The 20,232-nt window shown below is 43.0% G+C and overlaps 1 protein-coding gene across 1 annotated transcript in view; it reads left to right on the forward strand.

Annotated features, from left to right (window-relative positions):
* LOC121535178 (receptor-type tyrosine-protein phosphatase N2-like) overlaps nucleotides 1–20,232 on the forward strand; it is a 154,528-nt gene that overhangs the window by 42,826 nt on the left and 91,470 nt on the right. Inside the window, exons 4-13 of the mRNA XM_041841970.1 lie at nucleotides 4,915–5,038; nucleotides 5,480–5,624; nucleotides 6,462–6,813; nucleotides 7,187–7,278; nucleotides 7,479–7,689; nucleotides 10,481–10,527; nucleotides 11,065–11,238; nucleotides 11,362–11,582; nucleotides 13,065–13,151; nucleotides 18,845–18,924. Of these exons, the coding sequence (XP_041697904.1) occupies nucleotides 4,915–5,038; nucleotides 5,480–5,624; nucleotides 6,462–6,813; nucleotides 7,187–7,278; nucleotides 7,479–7,689; nucleotides 10,481–10,527; nucleotides 11,065–11,238; nucleotides 11,362–11,582; nucleotides 13,065–13,151; nucleotides 18,845–18,924 (1,533 nt within the window). The remainder of the gene's footprint in view (nucleotides 1–4,914; nucleotides 5,039–5,479; nucleotides 5,625–6,461; nucleotides 6,814–7,186; nucleotides 7,279–7,478; nucleotides 7,690–10,480; nucleotides 10,528–11,064; nucleotides 11,239–11,361; nucleotides 11,583–13,064; nucleotides 13,152–18,844; nucleotides 18,925–20,232) is intronic.

Consider the following 20,232-nt stretch of genomic DNA (forward strand, 5'->3'; position numbering starts at 1 on the left):
GGTTCACCTTCCAACAGGACAATGACCCTAAGCACACTGCCAAGACAACGCAGGAGCGGCTTCGGGACAAGTCTCTGAATGTCCTTGAGTGGCCCAGCCAGAGCCCGGACTTGAACCTGATCGAACATCTCTGGAGAGAGCTGAAAATAGCTGTGCAGCGACGCTCCCCATCCAACCTGACAGAGCTTGAGAGGATCTGAAGAGAAGAATGGGAGAAACTCCCCAAATACAGGTGTGCCAAGCTTGTAGCGTCATACCCAAGAAGACTTGAGGCTGTAATCGCTGCCAAAGGTGCTTCAACAAAGTACTGAGTAAAGGGTCTAAATACTTATGTAAATGTGATATTTCCTTTTTTTTATACAGTGGGGGAAAAAAGTATTTAGTCAGCCACCAATTGTGCAAGTTCTCCCACTTAAAAAGAAGAGAGAGGCCTGTAATTTTCATCATAGGTACACGTCAACTATGACAGACAAAATGAGAAAAAATATTCCAGAAAATCACATTGTAGGATTTTTAATGAATTTATTTGCAAATTATGGTGGAAAATAAGTATTTGGTCAATAACAAAAGTTTCTCAATACTTTGTTATATACCCTTTGTTGGCAATGACACAGGTCAAACGTTTTCTGTAAGTCTTCACAAGGTTTTCACACACTGTTGCTGGTATTTTGGCCCATTCCTCCATGCAGATCTCCTCTAGAGCAGTGATGTTTTGGGGCTGTCGCTGGGCAACACAGACTTTCAACTCCCTCCAAAAAATTTCTATGGGGTTGAGATCTGGAGACTGGCTAGGCCACTCTAGGACCTTGAAATGCTTCTTACGAAGCCACTCCTTCGTTGCCCGGGCGGTGTGTTTGGGATCATTGTCATGCTGAAAGACCCAGCCACGTTTCATCTTCAATGCCCTTGCTGATGGAAGGAGGTTTTCACTCAAAATCTCACGATACATGGCCCCATTCATTCTTTCCTTTACACGGATCAGTCGTCCTGGTCCCTTTGCAGAAAAACAGCCCCAAAGCATGATGTTTCCACCCCCATGCTTCACAGTAGGTATGGTGTTCTTTGGATGCAACTCAGCATTCTTTGTCCTCCAAACACGACGAGTTGAGTTTTTACCAAAAAGTTCTATTTTGGTTTCATCTGACCATATGACATTCTCCCAATCCTCTTCTGGATCATCCAAATGCACTCTAGCAAACTTCAGACGGGCCTGGACATGTACTGGCTTAAGCAGGGGGACACGTCTGGCACTGCAGGATTTGAGTCCCTGGCGGCGTAGTGTGTTACTGATGGTAGGCTTTGTTACTTTGGTCCCAGCTCTCTGCAGGTCATTCACTAGGTCCCCCCGTGTGGTTCTGGGATTTTTGCTCACCGTTCTTGTGATCATTTTGACCCCACGGGGTGAGATCTTGCGTGGAGCCCCAGATCGAGGGAGATTATCAGTGGTCTTGTATGTCTTCCATTTCCTAATAATTGCTCCCACAGTTGATTTCTTCAAACCAAGCTGCTTACCTATTGCAGATTCAGTCTTCCCAGCCTGGTGCAGGTCTACAATTTTGTTTCTGGTGTCCTTTGACAGCTCTTTGGTCTTGGCCATAGTGGAGTTTGGAGTGTGACTGTTTGAGGTTGTGGACAGGTGTCTTTTATACTGATAACAAGTTCAAACAGGTGCCATTAATACAGGTAACGAGTGGAGGACAGAGGAGCCTCTTAAAGAAGAAGTTACAGGTCTGTGAGAGCCAGAAATCTTGCTTGTTTGTTGGTGACCAAATACTTATTTTCCACCATAATTTGCAAATAAATTCATTAAAAATCCTACAATGTGATTTTCTCGATTTTTTTTCCTCATTTTTTTTGTCATAGTTGACGTGTACCTATGATGAAAATTACAGGCCTCTCTCATCTTTTTAAGTGGGAGAACTTGCACAATTGGTGGCTGACTAAATACTTTTTTTCCCCACTGTACATTTGCAAAAAAACTGTTTTTGCTTTGTCATTATAGGGTATTGTGTGTAGATTCATAAGGAGAAAAAAACAATTTAATCAATTTTAGAATAAGGCTGTAATGTAACAAAATGTGGAAAAAGTTAAGGGGTCTGAATACTTTCCGAATGCACTGTATATAGTATAGGCTACAGTAAGATACAAAATAAACTTTCCAGTGACACTGATTCACGCAATGATGAAGATGAAGCATAGGCTACTCACCGGTGATGGCCGATGCGCTCGTGCCAGTATCTCAAGATAAGGTACTTTGAAAAACAGTGTTGTTCGCTCAGAATCGCTCAAAAGTTGTTGAGAAAAAAAATTGTTAGCTTCTACAGACAGATCAGTCTTCTCTTTTCAGCAGTATGCATTTGCTTTCCAAACAGTAGGCCTACGTTTTTCTCACGATTGTATTTTTAAACTAGTGAAAGGCAAACTGTCACCCGCAACTATCCATAGAAATATAATCCATACATGGCCGTTCCCATTCAAGTCAGGACTGGCAGCCTTTGCTAGTGTACCCATGAGTTTAACAGTCAAAATGCCAGGGTTAGCGGTTCCAAAATCCTTCTATGGAGTTAAATATATGGTAACAACGCAACAAGCTGTTCTATATTTGGCGCATGTGCTTCCCAAAGTGCTGCAGCACCCCCAGCACCCTTACTTCCCGCTGCTATGATGACAGGGTGCCATTTTTGGGTGATTTCACATTGAATTGACATTAGTTGACAACTCAACCAAAATGTAAATCAAAACTAGGCATTGAACTGATGTCTGTGCCTAGTGGGACCTGAGATCCACATACATTTCTAGAAAGCAGCTCTAGACGGGCGAGCGATGTTCTATAGTGCACAGCGCTGATGATTTTTGGAGGGTTTATCAATCTCTCCAGCTGAAATGAAATATGCTAATGAGTTATTTACCCTGGCTGTCTGAAAAACCATTAGGGGAACAAAACTCCATTGAGCATCTGCATTTCAAACCCAGAACAGAGTGCGGCAGAGCAGCATGATGAGCCGAGCAGCACAAACTTAGGTTGCATCCCAAATGACACCCTATTCTCTACATAGTGCACTACTTTTGACCAGAGCCCTATGGGTTTAAAAGTAGTGCAATATGTAGGGAATACGGCACCATTTGGGACGCAGGACTAATGGCCTCAGAATATTCAACATAACAGCCACCGCTGCCTATGCACTGACCCTCTGAGTGCTGGTCGGGTGAAACACAGAAAACAGAAACGCCTCCACAGATTCAAAGCTACCAACCTGCCTCTTGTTTCTCCTCATCACAAAAACACAAACACAACCCCTGCTGATGGAGCACAGAGCTATGGGCCTTAAACTTAACACTAAGGTTTTCCAGAAATCCCGGTTGGAAGACCGCTGGATGTCCTGCTTATTCCCTCATGAAAAACATGGGAATTTGGGGAAAGTTACTGGAATTTTGCAATGCTATTTCTGTTAAATCAGCCCCATAGCTTGTACGTCTAATATCCAAACCCTGACCCCCTCCTTCTCACTGCTCTCTGTTAACCCCAGCTGCCCAACCAAGCAGACCTCTTCTTTATGTTCCATTGCTATGGAACCGTTTCGCCTGCGTGGTTGTGAAAACCTAAGCTGTGTGTGAATGACTTGGTGGGGGTTACAGTTAATCAAGCTGCCGTGCCACATAGCGTCTGTTCCTGTGAAAACCCTGCCTTAGCTCTCCTCTCACACAGACAGCCATCAATGCCCCCATTAAAGCAATCATTGAGCACAGCTATTTTATGTGTGTTTGATGGTGAAAGCTGGCTCTGAGTCCTCCCTGTGTTACTGAGCCCGGCCCTGCTCAGTTGAATGATGTGTGGCAGGCAGGCCAGGCTGTAGCAGCAAACAGCAGTATGGTGGGTTCCGTGTGTTCCATGTGTTCTGTTGTGTTCCGCTGCTCCTCCCTCATCAGGCTGTGGTGGATCTAGAAGGCTGGCTGGGTTCCAGAACCCTGGCCTCTACCTTCTGTGCTCCGCTCAATAGCATCATGGGACGCACCCACCACCGGGAGATCTGCATTGCTTGAAGGTCTCATCTGGTAGCCATGAAAGCACATTTGCATACCTATGTATCTAAAAAAAGAGGAGATAGATGTATTATCAGACCAATGTGCCCATATCTACATATTTTCTAAATCCATCCTCGCGTTTATTATTTTATTGATGGTTTTACTGATTATACAACTTGTTAAAGATTGATAACCCATAACAATGCATGCCTTCTCGTGGAAATGTGATTTATAGAAGTCATCCCAACCCTATCTAGCCAAATGCTCACTAACAGTAAGTTGCACTTTGCAAAGTGACATGTGTCCTGTGCTCTTCCTTCTATAACCAAGATAAGGATGTCATTGCAGATGCTGTTTGCTGTGCAGTCTAGTGATGCTTGTATCTTTCATGGATGCTGCCTCTCATCTGTGGAATGTCTCTGTTGAATTGTTCAAGTGTGCGTGGCCATATTCTGGGTTACATTTGGTTCCGCCACCCCATCTGGTATTGGCACCAGTCCTCAGTTTTGTTGCCAAAACGTGCTGTAGTTATGTACTGTATGTTAGTCCTAAGAAGCAGAAGGGAATACATATGGAGCTCATCATGTAGCCTTTCGTCTTATAAACCTACTAACATGCTGGGAGAACATATTACAGCATGAGAATGACCTAGGATGTCCCCCAAATGGCACCATATTCCCTTTATAGTGCACTACTTTTGACCAGAGCCCTATGGGTAATAGGGTGCCATTTGAAACACAGCCATAGTGACCTTTGACCTAATCCACCAGGGATAAAAACAGTTCTCTGTGTTTCCTTTTGTGATTTGTCACATAATGCAATTGATAGTATATATGTAACCATTATTTCTGACATTCTGAGTGTTATTCCTGTTGATGTGTTGTGTTGCAGGGTTGACCTGGGAGGATGAGGCCACCCAGCAGATCCTGTCCAAGGAGCTGTCTAAGCTGAGGAAGATCCCCTACAGACGCCTACAGGACTCCAGCCCCCCTGTCTACAGCAGCAGCAAATCCAGGTCACTGTTCTGGCAGGCAGCACCATCCATTACACCTGTACATATACACATGGACACACACGTATGCATGCAGACAGACAGACAGACAGACAGACAGACAGACAGACAGACAGACAGACAGACAGACAGACAGGCAGGCAGGCAGGCAGGCAGGCAGGCAGGCAGGCAGGCAGACTCTAGGAGTGCACATGTTAGAATATGATGACTGATGAGCTGGTTTATGTCTGAACGGATCTAGTTTCTAGCTCTGGATAGTCCATGTTATCTGTCTGTTTGTTCCTTTGTCTGTCTGTCTCTCTGTCTGTCTCTCTGTCTGTCTCTCTGTCTGTCTCTCTGTGTCTTCATGTGTTTATATCTGTCTCTCGCTCTCCCTTTCTCTATCTATTTCTCTCTGTCTCTCTCACACTCACCCACACCTCTCACTCTCCTTGTCTGGTCCAGGCCCTCTACCCAGGCTATGGACCCAGGAGACCAAAGGATCAAGCCTGTGGAGGTGGAGCTCAGTAGAAACCTTCAGAACATCCTGCAGCGTCTGGGCCTCCTTTCCCAGGCCTTGTCCCCCACTGGCCCCAAGAGACCCAGCAAGGTAAGGGCCCCCCTGGCCACCTTCAGAACCCTGCCCTTAAGACCCCTCCAGAACCCCCAGGCCCCTACTTTAGCCTGGGATGAGCAGCTGGATCCTTTTTTACTTCTCAATGGATGCACATCTCTATAAACACACACTCATGTGTACACACACACACACACACACACACACACAAACTGACGCAGCGGGAGCTGGGGATCATCTTTAGTATTCTGTATCATTATCTATCCCCTTCTGAAGGGTTGGTGAATGGCTGTTGGTTGACCATTCACAGGGATAGTTTCATGCTGGATTATTATGAGGGAGATAATGCCCACCGAGAGTTCAGGAGTTCAGTTCCTTAATTAATAACACCCACATGATGGGCTCTATGTAATTTCTGTTCAGGGGGGTGACCAACATGGCCTAGCTGAATGAGAGGGCCAAACCCCTGCTGAGGGCCAGGCATTGAGGGGTTGGGGAGGGTACCCCTTTATTTATCAAGGATGGGGAAAGTAGCCCTTTATTTATTATGGATGGGGAGAGTACCCCTCTATTTATCAAGGATGGGGTTGGTGGAAAACATTGGGGGGTTGCCTTTCGTTTGAGATGAGCATGTGGGAGATGGATGGATCTTGGAATGTTGTTGACCCGTCCTTATAGTGTACTTCTTAGGATAATATTATATACTCTCATCTTACTGTTAACATAATCAATTAACATTTCATTTGATGCTGGTGTTTTAGCTGGGGATTTAAGTGAAGACGAACACTTGTGATCTATTTGGTAACACTTTCTATGAAGTAAATGTGTATAATGCCTTATAATACACAAATAATGTGTTTTATTATCTTGTAGAGTGACCGTTACCAATCTGGCGTCTTCTCTGACTACTACCGGCCCAAGTCCCAGGGAGAGGGAAACTTCTCCCCACTGTCTTTCTTCCAGCCTCCCTACCAGGACAGACCCTCTGCAGGGGATGGAGACCTCCTCGTGGCTGCCCTCAGGCACTACCTGTATGGTCAGGGACCACCCCAGACCGGGGGGGCAACCCCTCTCCTACGCCCCTCCTACAGCAACAGTATAGACAGTGCTGGGCCTAAAGAGAACTCTCAATCCCAAACACCCAACCTGGACAGACTTTTGCTCTTCCAGACAGCTGGAGCCAGTCAACCCTCTAGTCCAAAAGACCCTCTCAGTCCAGTGGGTGGTATGTGCTGCTTTAAAAACGATGTCTTCCTCTTTTTACTGTACTTCCTCATTTAAGTTCTTCCTCATTATTCCACTGTGAACAAATTATCACTATCAATAGTTATGGATCCGCTGAAAATAACGGCATAGCATGTTATTAGTTGTTAATTAAGACATTGACATCTACCATAGTATTAACTCTTCTCCCTCTCATCCCCACTCCTCTCCTCCTCTCCTCCTCTTCTCTCCTCCTCTCCTCCTCTCCTCCTCTTCTCTCCTCCTCTCCTCCTCCTCTCCTCCTCTCCTCCTCTTCTCTCCTCCTCTCCTCCTCTCCTCCTCTCCTCCTCTTCTCTCCTCTCCTCTCATCCCCTCCTCTCTTCCCTCCTCCACAGATGTGTTCATCCAGAACGTGGGCAGACACAATGTGGACGTGGACGACATGAGTCCTAAAGATCTGGACCAGCTGATCGCTGACGCCCTACAGGTAGAATAAACAACAACGTTTGTGTACTTGTCTTTCTTGCACTAACACTCATACCTTTCATACTGGCACTGATTTTGCTTATAGCTGCGTTTTTTAGGAAGAAGGAATGTGATATTTGGTTACCGTAGTTTAATGCACTGTCTGTAGTTGCTCTGGATAAGAGCGTCTGATAAATGACCAAAATGTAAATGTAAATGCAGGTAGTGGATCAAAAACAGACCCAGGCCAGACCAGGACCCAGAGACCTGGGTGAGGAAGAGGAGCAGGAGGAGGAAGATGAGGGAGGGAATGAGGGGCCTGGAGAACAGGGGCCTTGGGAACAGGAGGAGGAGAAGGAGGATATTGTCCTGCCATCTGCCACAGAGAAAACGGATCCGGAGAGCACTCCACTAGAGGAGTCTGTGGTCCAAGGTACACAAACCTGACATACCTGGTTACTGGGAGAAGCCCTCCATCTGTAGTATTAGCCCAGAGATTTTACCAACACCTTTATATATTCATTGTCTTTCCATGCCAACTTCAGGGTGACTAGTTCATATTGACTGCTCTGTTGATTTGAAATGCGGTCAGACTTTGGCAAAAATAATCAGCTGAAAATATTCTCAAACCATACGTTGCACTTCACTTTCCAAAACGGTGAAGGGAAGAGTATACAGTTGAAGTCAGAAGTTTACATACAGCTTAGCCAAATACAGGCAGAGTTGAATATCTCTCTCTGTAGCAATCTGTCAGTATTGATGATTGGAGAAAATGTTGTAGGTCCACCTACTGTCAAAGACAGGGAGTGGTGAAAAACCAAATTTGTTTATGTGTGTGCCATGCAATCCTTGTTTAATGTACAGTTGAAGTCGGAAGTTTACATACACCTTCGGCAAATACATTTAAACTCAGTTTTTCACAGTTCCTGACATTTAATCCTAGTAAAGGCTCTTGTCAACTCCCGTCTGGATTACTGCAACTCGCTGTTGGCTGGGCTCCCTGCCTGTGCCATTAAACCCCTACAACTCATCCAGAACGCTGCAGCCCGTCTGGTGTTCAACCTTCCCAAGTTCTCTCACGTCACCCCACTCCTCTGCACACTCCACTGGCTTCCAGTTGAAGCTCGCATCTGCTACAAGACCATGGTGCTTGCCTATGGAGCTGTGAGAGGAACGGCACCTCCTTACCTTCAGGCTCTGATCAGTCCCTACACCCAAACGAGGACATTGCGTTCTTCCACCTCTGGCCTGCTGGTCCCCCTACCTCTGCGGAAGCACAGTTCCCGCTCAGCCCAGTCAAAACTGTTCGCTGCTCTGGCACCCCAATGGTGGAACAAGCTCCCTCACGACGCCAGGACAGCGGAGTCACTGACCACCTTCCGGAGACACTTCCTCTTTAAGGAATACCTGGGATAGTATAAAAGTAATCCTTCTACCCACCCCCACACCACCCCCACAAAATATATAAAATAATAATAATAATAATAATAATAATAATAATAATAATAATAATAATAATAATAATAATAATAATAATAAATAAAAATAAATTGTAAAGTGGTTGTCCCACTGGCTATCATAAGGTGAATGCACCAATTTGTAAGTCGCTCTGGATAAGAGCGTCTGCTAAATGACGTAAATGTAAATGTAAATGTAAAAATTCCCTGTCTTAGGTTAGTTAGGATCACCACTTTATTTTAAGAATGTGAAATGTCAGAATAATAGTAGAGAGAATGATTTATTTCAGCTTTTATTTATTTCATCACATTCCCAGTGGGTCAGAAGTTTGCATACACAATTAGTATTTGGTAGCATTGCCTTTAAATTGTGTAACTTGGGTCAAACGTTTCGGGTAGCCTTCCACAAGCTTCCCACAATAAGTTGGGTGAATTTTGGCCCATTCCTCCTGACAGAGCTGGTGTAACTGAGTCAGGTTTGTAGGCCTCCTTGCTCGCACACGCTTTTTCAGTTCTGCCACACATTTTCTATAGGATTGTGGTCAGGGCTTTGTGATGGCCACTCCAATACCTTGACTTTGTTGTCTTTAAGCCATTTTGCCACAATTTTGGAAGTATGCTTGGGGTCATTGTCCATTTGGAAGACCCATTTGCGACCAAGTTTTAACTTCCTGACTGATGTCTTGAGATGTTGCTTCAATATATCCACATAATTTTCCTTCCTCATGATGCCATCTATTTTGTGAAGTGCACCAGTCCCTCCTGCAGCAAAGCACCCCCACAGCATGATGCTGCCACCCCCGTGCTTCACGGTTGGGATGGTGTTCTTCGGCTTGCAAGCCTTCCCCTTTTTCCTCCAAACATAACGATGGTCATCATGGCCAAACAGTTCTATTTTTGTTTGATCAGACCAGAGGACATTTCTCTATAAAGTACGATCTTTGTCCCCATGTGCAGTTGCAAACTGTAGTCTGGCATTTTTATGGCGGTTTTGGTGCAGTTGCTTCTTCCTGGCTGAGCGGCCTTTCAGGTTATGTCGATATAGGACTAGTTTTACTGTGGATATAGATACTTTTGTACCTGTTTCCTCCAGCATCTTCACAAGGTCCTTTGCTGTTGTTCTGGGATTGATTTGCACTTTTCGCACCAAATTACGTTCATCTCTAGGAGACAGAACGCGTCTCCTTCCTGAGCGGTATGACTGCTGCGTGGTCCCATGGTGTTTATACTTGCGTACTATTGTTTGTTTCTTGGCTGATTTCTTTTGATTTTCCCATGATGTCAAGCAAAGAGGCACTGCGTTTGAAGTTAGGCCTTGAAATACATCCACAGGTACAGCTCCAATTGACTCAAATGATGTCAATTAGCCTATCAGAAGCTTCTAAAGCCATGACATCATTTTCTGGAATTTTACAAGCTGTTTAAAGGCACAGTCAACTTAGTGTATGTAAACTTCTGACCCACTGGAATTGTGATACAGTGAATTCTAAGTGAAATAATCTGTCTGTAAACAATTGTTGGAAAAATGACTTGTGTCATGCACAAAGTAGATGTCCTAACCGACTTGCCAAAACTATAGTTTGTTAACAAGACATTTGTGGAGTGGTTGAAAAACGAGTTTTAATGACTCCAACCTAAGTGTATGTAAACTTCCGACTTCAACTGTATCTGCATGGCTGTTATTTAAGATATGCACAGTCGGTTTGCTTTCTGCTTAATATTATTCTTGTTGTCAGTAAACCCTCAGTCTCTGTTATTTCCTGACAGAGCGACAAATGGAGGGAGACAGAGAGCCAGCAGACTCCAATGACAAGGTACCCCATTTTGATTCTTAAAGAGATAAATGGTTTGAAGAAAGTGGAAATGTCAAACGGAAAACTGACATTATAAACGGTGATATTATACCGTGTATGAATCATCCAGAAGAGCTGATTTTCAAAAGGACTTTGATGATAAATCTGCAATGTACTGTAGATAGTAAACCAATTAGTATACACAATTTAGAGAAGAAGTACGTTTTGAAAAACGAATTGAAAGTGTATTGACTTATCTTTTAACAGAGAAAGTTGATGCTGTCAGTTTGCATACCTATCTTTCAGTATCCTATCGCTTCCTGCGTTCCTAAACTTTGATGAGAGAAGCAAATTGCCTCCTCTTCCCTATCAAAACAGTTCCTTAATTCAGTACACATGGATTGTAAAAAAATATGTCTCATAATCAAGATGAGAAAAAGCCATAATGTAATTATGATTTGATTCATATTTGTTCTTTCTGTGCTTCCTGAGATCACCGTGACTGTTGTTGTTTGTGTTGTAGCTAGATCACCGTGACATTGTTCTGTGTTATTTCAGCCCCAGGATGCCGCCGGCTTATTTGGAAAGCTTCTGGCGTACCTGGATAAGAGTGAGTCCCCAGCCCAGAGACCCCAGGGAAATTCCCCTGGCCAGGCTGGTGTGGGTGCAGGGCTGGGCGAGGGCAGGCGTGTCGGTCTGGAGAATGTCCGCAGCAGGACCACTCAGGCAGAGGTGACGACCACATTAAACATAAGTAGGACCACAATGGATATGTTGTTAAATGTTTTAGTGTTATCCTCAATGATTTGAAATGCATTGTGTCCACATGTGCCACTGAATTGTCACATAATCAAGGTGGCAGTGCAGAAGAAGTCAACCCACTCAATGGATGTGGAGGAGGTGGCTGCGGTGGAGGGCTGGATCCAGGCAGTGGAGCCACCTGCTGCCAAGGGGGTCTACCAGGAGCCCCATAAGAAGGAAGTGAACGTCCAGGAGCTGCAGCTAGATGTCAAAGCTGCTGTGGCTGCAAAGAAAACAACTGATGATGACTACGGCTATGTCATCACTGACACAGAGTGAGTAATACCTGTCATAAGTAATGAATGAGGCAACCACAGCTAATCAATCAAGGTTCTATGTTTGTGCGGAATTGCATTTAGTTTAGTACAATGGAGTCTTTTTTAGGCCACGGCCAACTATGGTGAATTGACAGGTGTCAACATGTTGTATTGGGAAGTTAGATCAGTAGCAACCATTTGGATCAATTGGTACAGTTCTGTTTGTACTGTTTTGAATAAGCATAGCTGGAGTTGCTTTGAAACAAACCATTACAAATGGAAACAGAAATGTGTTTTAGATGCTAGACACCCAAAGGCCTACTGTGCCCCTGTCAGAGTCCTTTCTCATTCCACATTTTAACTCACTGTTGGGAAAGTAATTTACCATGACGTAAAAAAAAAGAAAAAAAAAAGGCTTTTGCTCACTCTGAATTTATTTCCCTATATTATTTTAAATGTTTCAATACTGGACTCATATTCATGCATGAACGTAAATAAATCATTCATTAATGTAGTATTGGCAATTGACAAAAAATTGTATTTACATTAATCAAGACCATACCCCAGTGTGGTATATCATATGCATGTGTAATAAACATCTCACATGCGTATCATTCAGTAGATGATGATTTGAAGGTCAAGTCCCTCTCCAGGGCACGGAACCCACAGCCCATCAGGCCACTAGGGACTGGAGCCCACGTCCATTATAATCAGGTCTGGAGTGCCTCCACTCTCCATAGGGGGCTAGGGCTAGGGAATATCAATGACTTTTCTCAATGTCTGTATTAGAATGTTTCTCCTTTTAAACTCCATACTCCCACTAGGACATTGAGGTTTACACTGAAATGTATGAGAAATGTATATCTCCCCCCGAGTCCACGGTCATCAGAGACACTGACTGTGTTTTAGAGGTAGGGTACATCATTAGCTGTGGCCAGGGCTGAACTGAGCCTCCGTGGAGCGGATGCACCATTACACCTCTGCACCATTTCATTTGCACCTCTCTGTCTGGCCTGAAGTCTAAGAGAGGGACTGTATCTCAAATTGCACCATTTTGCCTATAGTGCACTACCTTTGACCAGGGCTCTGGTCAAAAGTAGTGCACTATATAGGGAATAGGGTGCAATTTGAGGGAATATAGGAATGGGGTGACACAGTCAGAGCACACAGGTGATTCATCATGCCAGAGGAAACACCTACTCCCCCAGTTCTCACACCTCACCCCCACCCCATGTCCTCCCTCATCTCCCTATCTGGCCCTCCCTCCTCTTATTCGCCCTTACCCTCTCACCTCCCTGTCTTTGGCCTTCACTCCCTTCCCCCCTCCCACATCTCCCCCCCCCTCCCACCCTCCATCCCCCTGACCTCCGTGCCTCTCGCCCCTCTCATGTCCCCTCTCCTCTCTGAGTGTGACAGGAATGTCATGTGTGGGAGCTCTCACCCACACTTAACAGGCTAAGGTGACAACTCTGTTGATGAACTCTGTATTTTTCTCTCCAGCCAGCTACAGACTGATGAGGGACTCCACTTGATGGAGATTCTGGCACGGCGGGCCAAGCTGCAGATGACAGACTTCCTGGAGCTCTCGTACGTATGTTATTAATTATACAAAAATGTATAGGTTTTTCACACACTCAACAAAACAGAACAGAAACAACAAACACAGATTACACCACTCTTAGGTATTTAACCTTTTTATGTAATTATTCATTTTGACTGCATGCTTAAAAGAGACATGACTAGATTTTATTTTACTCAGGAAGCTTATACGGTGCGGTGCAGAATCTAAAATGTGTAGTACAGTAATACCTTGTAGCAGGTAGATAGGTACACATCCACTGATTAATGCAGACTGAAATGCAGGGTATTGCGTGGAGAGAGTTTATACAATATACTGTATAAAAATAGCTCAATGGATACAGTTATGCTTTAGGTGTCATGAGCACATGTCAAGACAAACGTTAACCGAGGGGCTTAAACACTTTTATTGCCAAAAATAAATCAAATAAAAATAATTATTAAACTGACAAACAGGTTGAAAGCTGAAGAAAGGCACCCTTACTGAGACACAAGATATCCAGTACACTGTCTTATTCTTATTCTGTAAACATTTGAGCTGGAGGTTGAAGATTTTAGACACATACACATTGTTGACTTGAGGCGCCATCTACAGGTAACTGCCAAAATAAAGGAAACACCAACATAAAGTGTCTTAATAAGGCGTTGGGCCACAATGAGCCAGAACAGCTTCAATGCTCCTTTGGCATAGATTCTACAAGTGTCTGGAACTCTATTGGAGGGATGCGACTCCATTCTTCTACAAGAAATTCCATAATTTGGTGTTTTGTTGATGGTGGTGGAAAACGCTGTCTCAGGAATATCCCATAAGTGTTCAATTGGGTTGAGATCTAGTGACTGAGACGGCCATGGCATATGGTTTACATGGTTTTCATGCTCATCAAACCATTCAGTGACCACTCAAGCCCTGTGGATGGGGGAATTGTCATGCTATGGGGCATAACCATGGTAGCTAAAATAATGGCCAAATGAATGGCCTGCCCAGCATTTTTATACATGACCCTAATCATGATGGGATGTTAATTTCTTAATTAACTCAGGAACTACACCTGTGTGGAAGCACCTGCTTTCATTACACTTTGTATCCATTCATTTTTTTCAAGTGTTTCCATTATTTTGGCAGTTACCTGGCTGCAATCATTATTAACGGGACTGAACTCTCCCTCTCTTCCTCCAAAATCGTTATGTTTTTCCCTGCAGGTATCTAACTTTGAACACACGCACGCACACAAACGAACACGCACACACACACACACACACACACACACTTAGAATGCAATGAGGCTTTTAAAGCCATCCTCAACGAAATGAGAGTCTATAGTGACACACTGTGCTGGCCTGCGTGGTGGTCAGTGGCATCTCTTTCACATAGTCTAACCAAAAACAACTCTACACACATTTTACATACAAATGCACAGCTAGATATTGCACTGAAGCACATTATTTAAAGACTTTCAAAATAATATTAAAGAGGAAATATTATCCACATTCTTTGAAGACATGGTGCCATAACCTGTCACAAGTTCATTTCCCCAACCGTCATGCCCTTCACCCCACAAGTAAACACTGCTTTATGATGGGCCTCATTCCTACATTACTTATGTTCAAGTCTGACATTGTGGTCATTGTAATGCAGTCATTCATCAAGTGAACATACACTGCTATACTCAATAACCGTAGCAGTATGTATGCAAGAACAATTTACCGCCATAAATACAATGGTGATGTAATGTGCTGATGACAGGCACAAGAAAGAGAGTGTTGTATGGACTGGTAGGCCCCCTTTCTGTCTTTCTGACTACTAAGCTTGATTGTTGGCGGTACAGGTAGCGATTGGCCAACTCCGTATCATGTGACCCTGTGTATAAGGTTCTGAATGGCCCTTGTTTCTGAAGCACCTCACGGCGCTAGGGCGGCATACACTGCTCTGTATTCAGCCTTTCAGCCCATGGGTGGCCCTACAGGGCTGGGCTAATGTACCTTTTGTCTTTGTTCCTTTCTGGAGCTGAAAGGGCCTTGGTATGGGAGAGTGATGGATTGGGTGGGAGAGAGCCGGTGCCCTTTGTTAGAGCTCTGAGCCGGCCCAGCAGGGGGAGCAGCCTGGACAATTTGTCCAAGCCGCCACGCTTATTTGGGCTGTCCCGCTCCTTGCAGCTAACCGCTGCTGATCCTAGACCACCACCCCACCTAGGAGCCTGGGAGAATGGCCCTCCACATAATCAAATACTGGGCCCTCAATTCAGCCCAGCCAGCACGGCTCCTCTCACCCTTCATGTTGACTCATTTGTGCAAGCATGACTTGGTCCTGTAGGGCCTTGAAATTAGTGTCTATCATGTTTATCATATTGAAGGAAAATATGGATACAGGGTAATTCAATGTTAGTGTTATATGTAGTAACACAGTATGTTAGACGCTGTGGCCAAATGTTATACATACTTGAATCAATCATATATGGTTGTGTTATTTAGTGGGATCGATTGGACGATATAGTCTGAATCGTCTCAGAATGTCTTGAATTGATCATGTCAGGCACGGCGGTTGAAAACAGAAACGTTGGTTTTGATGTGTCAATGTGGGTGGTTTGCTACAGAACCCTGTAGCATTAGTTCACTCTGAATAATAGTTATTGTGCAACCGTTACCGACTGTAGTCAGACTCCAATTTGATGTGGGTGACGTAATGTCTGACTTCATATGCTGCTCATTTCAAAGTATAACCACTAGGTGGGGAGATGCACCTTCGCTGGTTGCTTGTAATGCAGTCTATGTAATACTGAATAGACAAGACAAATTTATTTTCACTGTAGAATCACAAAACAAAAGATTATGACAGTTGATGCATAATGACAGTTCAACATTTTGGGGTGGATACTTGATGTACCAGCCAGTCAAAAATAATGATTATATATTTGTTCTAACATACTTAAAGGGAGTGTTTCGTTAGGACATGGGAGTAATACTCTGCTCAAGAAAAGCATGCGCTTCAGCTTGAAAATCACAAGTACATTTTTTACTTTTGCTGTAGTATTGTATTTTGAAAAATCTTAATTAGGTGGCGGTGGCGTAGGTCAGAGGCATCATGCCCATATGGGACACAAGGGCACGTGCCCCCTCAGATTTGTCCTGGTTTTTGTTTTCTTTTTTTTTAGATGTTAAATTAATGACTAAACTTCAGCAGTATTTTACGGAGGGTGCTCACTGACTGGACCCACCCCCCTCCTCCTATTGTCCCTAGTAAGTCGTTCCTTCCAAGGTGCACCAGAGAGCAAAGATATGAGTGTAGAGTGATACACACAGCATTTGATTTGAATTTAGCTGCCGGTGATGGACAGGACATGCAGGTGGTACTGTATGTTTCTAAATGAATTTGATCAATCTAAGTAGCCTATTGATAAAGCAAAAATGTTTTGTTGTTTCTCTGTAATACTAGCCACCTAGCAATTTTATAAAGGTGGCTTTAGCTAGCCAGCTAGATAGATTCCCAATCTCCCAACCTCATAACTAGTTCCTAAGCCATTTCAGGCTATCAGTCAATTTAGAGTAACTTGTCTAACTATCTTAGCTGGCAAGCCTGCTGGCAAGGTTGCTAGACTTTAGAAAAGCGAGCAATTACTATATGTACTGAATAAGACTCACATTCATTTCCATCTTTTACCCAGATTTTAGCAGAGATACAGAGAAGCATATTTAGTTTTATTTTAAAAAAGAACCACCAGTCAGGAGGATACAGACAGTTCAAAAGGTATGATTAGATATGCAGAAAATTACTTGGTTTGAATGTAATCTGGCACCTTATGATAATATCATGATATTTGTGTATTAATTATGATGCCATGATATGTGCCTGTATTGATGATGTATGTTATGATCCCATGTACTGTGTTGTAATTTGGATGTAATATCCTGTGCATGTTAGTGCAGTATATTGAGATGTGTTTTTTACAACAGTTAGAATGACACCCTCATTAAAATGACAATTGAACAGGAAAAGAGGTATGCTTAGATAACCTATGCAGAAAAATGTACATATTTTTTAAATAGAATTAGCCATAATTATTATGGCTCTAGATTTCAGGAAAAAGCTGTTTCAGGTGTTTGAGAAATTCAAAATTCTCCAACCACCTCCCTCAATCCTCACGTACTTTGTGTCCCCTCTAAAATAATGGGTGCATGGCGCTCCTGGCGTAGGTCAGGAAACATATCAATGTATTTTAAAGTCACAGTGAGTGATGTTCCTTTTCAACTGCTAATAGATCGCTATGGCAGGTTGATCGAACTCTTAATAGATGTGAAAAACCTTTACGGGGGTGAATATCCTTTACGGGGGTGAATATCATAGAATGGTTGAAAGGCTGGCTGCTAGTTGAGGTTATCCTCCACACATTGCTAGAGACCTTAACCTCCTGGCTGGATACATTCTTTGACTTCAACATACAGTACAGCAAAACACTTTCTGTTCAATAGGTTGCCAAAAATAAAATGTACTGCATTTTATGTTCAATAGGTTGCCATAACCTGGTTTTATTCTGGATGGTTCACCCTCCTTCATCACCTTTAGCCCTTTTCAGCTCAATATATGTTTTTACAGCCTGAAAAGTAACTGTCCAGTGTCCACCCTAGATTTGCTCTTTGGAAATACATTGTGAGGGGAAAATAATATCTGTACATTTTCATTCAGTATGTATACCTCATCCTAGACCAAAACCCCCCTTGTAATTTGTTGTTTGTAAAACACTCGGAGGCACATTGAGATTCAAGAGGTATCTTGCGGAAATGGCTCCTGTGGCTACAGGGATTCTAACAGCCTATGGGTTAGCCAGAGGTAAAATACTATTCAAGCTCTGTGTGTGTATGGCTCTGATTTAACCCTATCAGTCCTGGGACCCCAGCAAAAATGGGCTTTTCATTCATCTGACGTTTATTAATCTGCATATCCAGCCCTTACATTTAGCCTCACACTGAAGTGTTTTACAATTTTATTTTCAGGACAATCAGGGCTACAAGTACAGTACAAAACGATTTGACATAAACAGCTGCATTCATGAGTTTTATTGACAGATGTCAATAAAATAATAAGGTCTGCCAAAGCAAAAATCTGATAAAAAATGAATTTAGATGAATGCTGTAAGTACAGAAATGTTTTTCTTAGTGGGAAATTAATATCCAACTAGTCAGTGACAGCTGTGTGGAGTTTGGAGTTTGTGATAACAACTATGTCAGCTTATACCAGTATTATAGACACAATGTCCTGGGATTTCCTATGATCTTCTATGTAGAAGAACCCCTTACCTTCTAACGACTCTTGTGTACCTTGAGAGCATCATAGTTTGTGTTCGTGGGAGTCTCAGCTTTTAATAGTTAGCAGCTCAAACCATTTTGCCTCTACAGACGTTTTTGTAAACAGACCCGGCCCTGGGCCCCTTCGGGATCCGCCCTTGCCTCACAAACAGCGCTCTAGCTCAGCCCCCGTTCATCACACAGAAGTCTGTAGCTCAAACACACAATGTTTAAAAGGGGTTAGAAGACTCATTGGGTTAATGACCTGGTCTGTTTTTTCTAAGGCAAGAGGGCAGAAAAGCAATGCTTTACCGCCATGTAAAAAATCGATTTCTCGTTGATCGCGTTTGGAGTGTCTCATCTCACTGTGTGTGTGTGTGTGTGTGTGTGTGTGTGTGTGTGTGTGTGTGTGTGTGTTTTTATAGAGTGGTGGGCCCAGCTGTGACCTTCAGAGTACGACCTAACGCCCATAATGTCAGCACTGCAGATGTGGCCAACGTAGCAGGTAGGTCGGAGCTGCTCTGATAGCTAAATGTGATATATATATATATATCTTTGCAAAAAAAGCTATCTCTTGTGCTTTAGTGGAGCATGTTGGAACTGAAATTGACATTTTAGCTTTTTCAAATATCCAAGATTTTGTTGTTTACTCTCAGAGAACTGGTCCACAGTTTTTATAGGTTCATACTGAAACTCTCTGTACAGACCCCTGATAATGGAGATGTGCTGTTGGGAGAAAGAGTCAAGTCTAAGTGACATACGTAAGCGTTATTAGGAAGCCTCCCTTGCATCAATCACACCCTTCTCTGGTGAATGAAATACAGATATGCATTGTCAAAGAACCCCCAAGGAAAGGAGAGAATAGCTGTATTTGAGCTGTATATGGTTAGTATTACTGACAAACATACAAGGCTGCTTCAACAGTTATGAGAAAATATCTATATTAATATAAGAAGATAACGTTTTCCCACTGTATTAAAAAATATATCAGATTTTGCCATTATTATTTGCCATTAAAGAGATTTAAGCACTTACAAAGTGTAGCATATTGTACGAATTGGAATTTGTAACATATCATACCAAGGGCAAAATGTGGTGTAGATATTGCGGGGGACGAACAGTAGATGGAGGGGGGGTCTGGGGGATCCACCCCCAAAAGAGTTTTTGACATTTTAGAACGCATTTCCAGCAATTCTACACAGTTTGACTTATTATGCCTCTCTTGAGGGGTATTTTGAGGGGAAAACACAGTGTAAGTGGAAGCCCCCCCCCACACACACCATTTAAAAAAAAACATTATTCGTTTTTTGGGAAAACAGATTTGTGGGGGAAAACAGCGAACTTCCTGCATTTCAACAAATTTTTCCATGGGGCAGAGAGAAAAATGTGCGGTTTTATAATGCATTACATTTTTTACATTTTTTTCATGAGGCTAAGAGAACATTTTGCAGTTTTAAAGCTAATTTCCTGCAATTCTACACGTTTTGCCATGGGGCAGAGATAAATGTTTGCAGTTTTAAAGCTAATTTCCAGCTAATCTACACATTTTGACATGACGCTGAGAGAAATGTTGCAGTTTTAAAGTAACTGTCCAGTGAAAATGTCACTTTTAAAAGTTAATATTCTGTTAACTCATACCCAAATAATGTTGTTGACTCATCCTTTACTGGTATTTGTGGACAAAGCATAAATTTGAGAAAAAACTCCACTTCAAACTTGTATCTCAAACAGACCATTTAAAAAATGCTTGCTATTTCATCATAGAGGATAATGTCTGGCCAATCAGTGGTCTATTCGCATGAATATTTTTTAT

Source organism: Coregonus clupeaformis, chromosome 21 (assembly GCF_020615455.1).
Source record: "Coregonus clupeaformis isolate EN_2021a chromosome 21, ASM2061545v1, whole genome shotgun sequence".
NCBI classification, from domain to species: domain Eukaryota; kingdom Metazoa; phylum Chordata; class Actinopteri; order Salmoniformes; family Salmonidae; genus Coregonus; species Coregonus clupeaformis.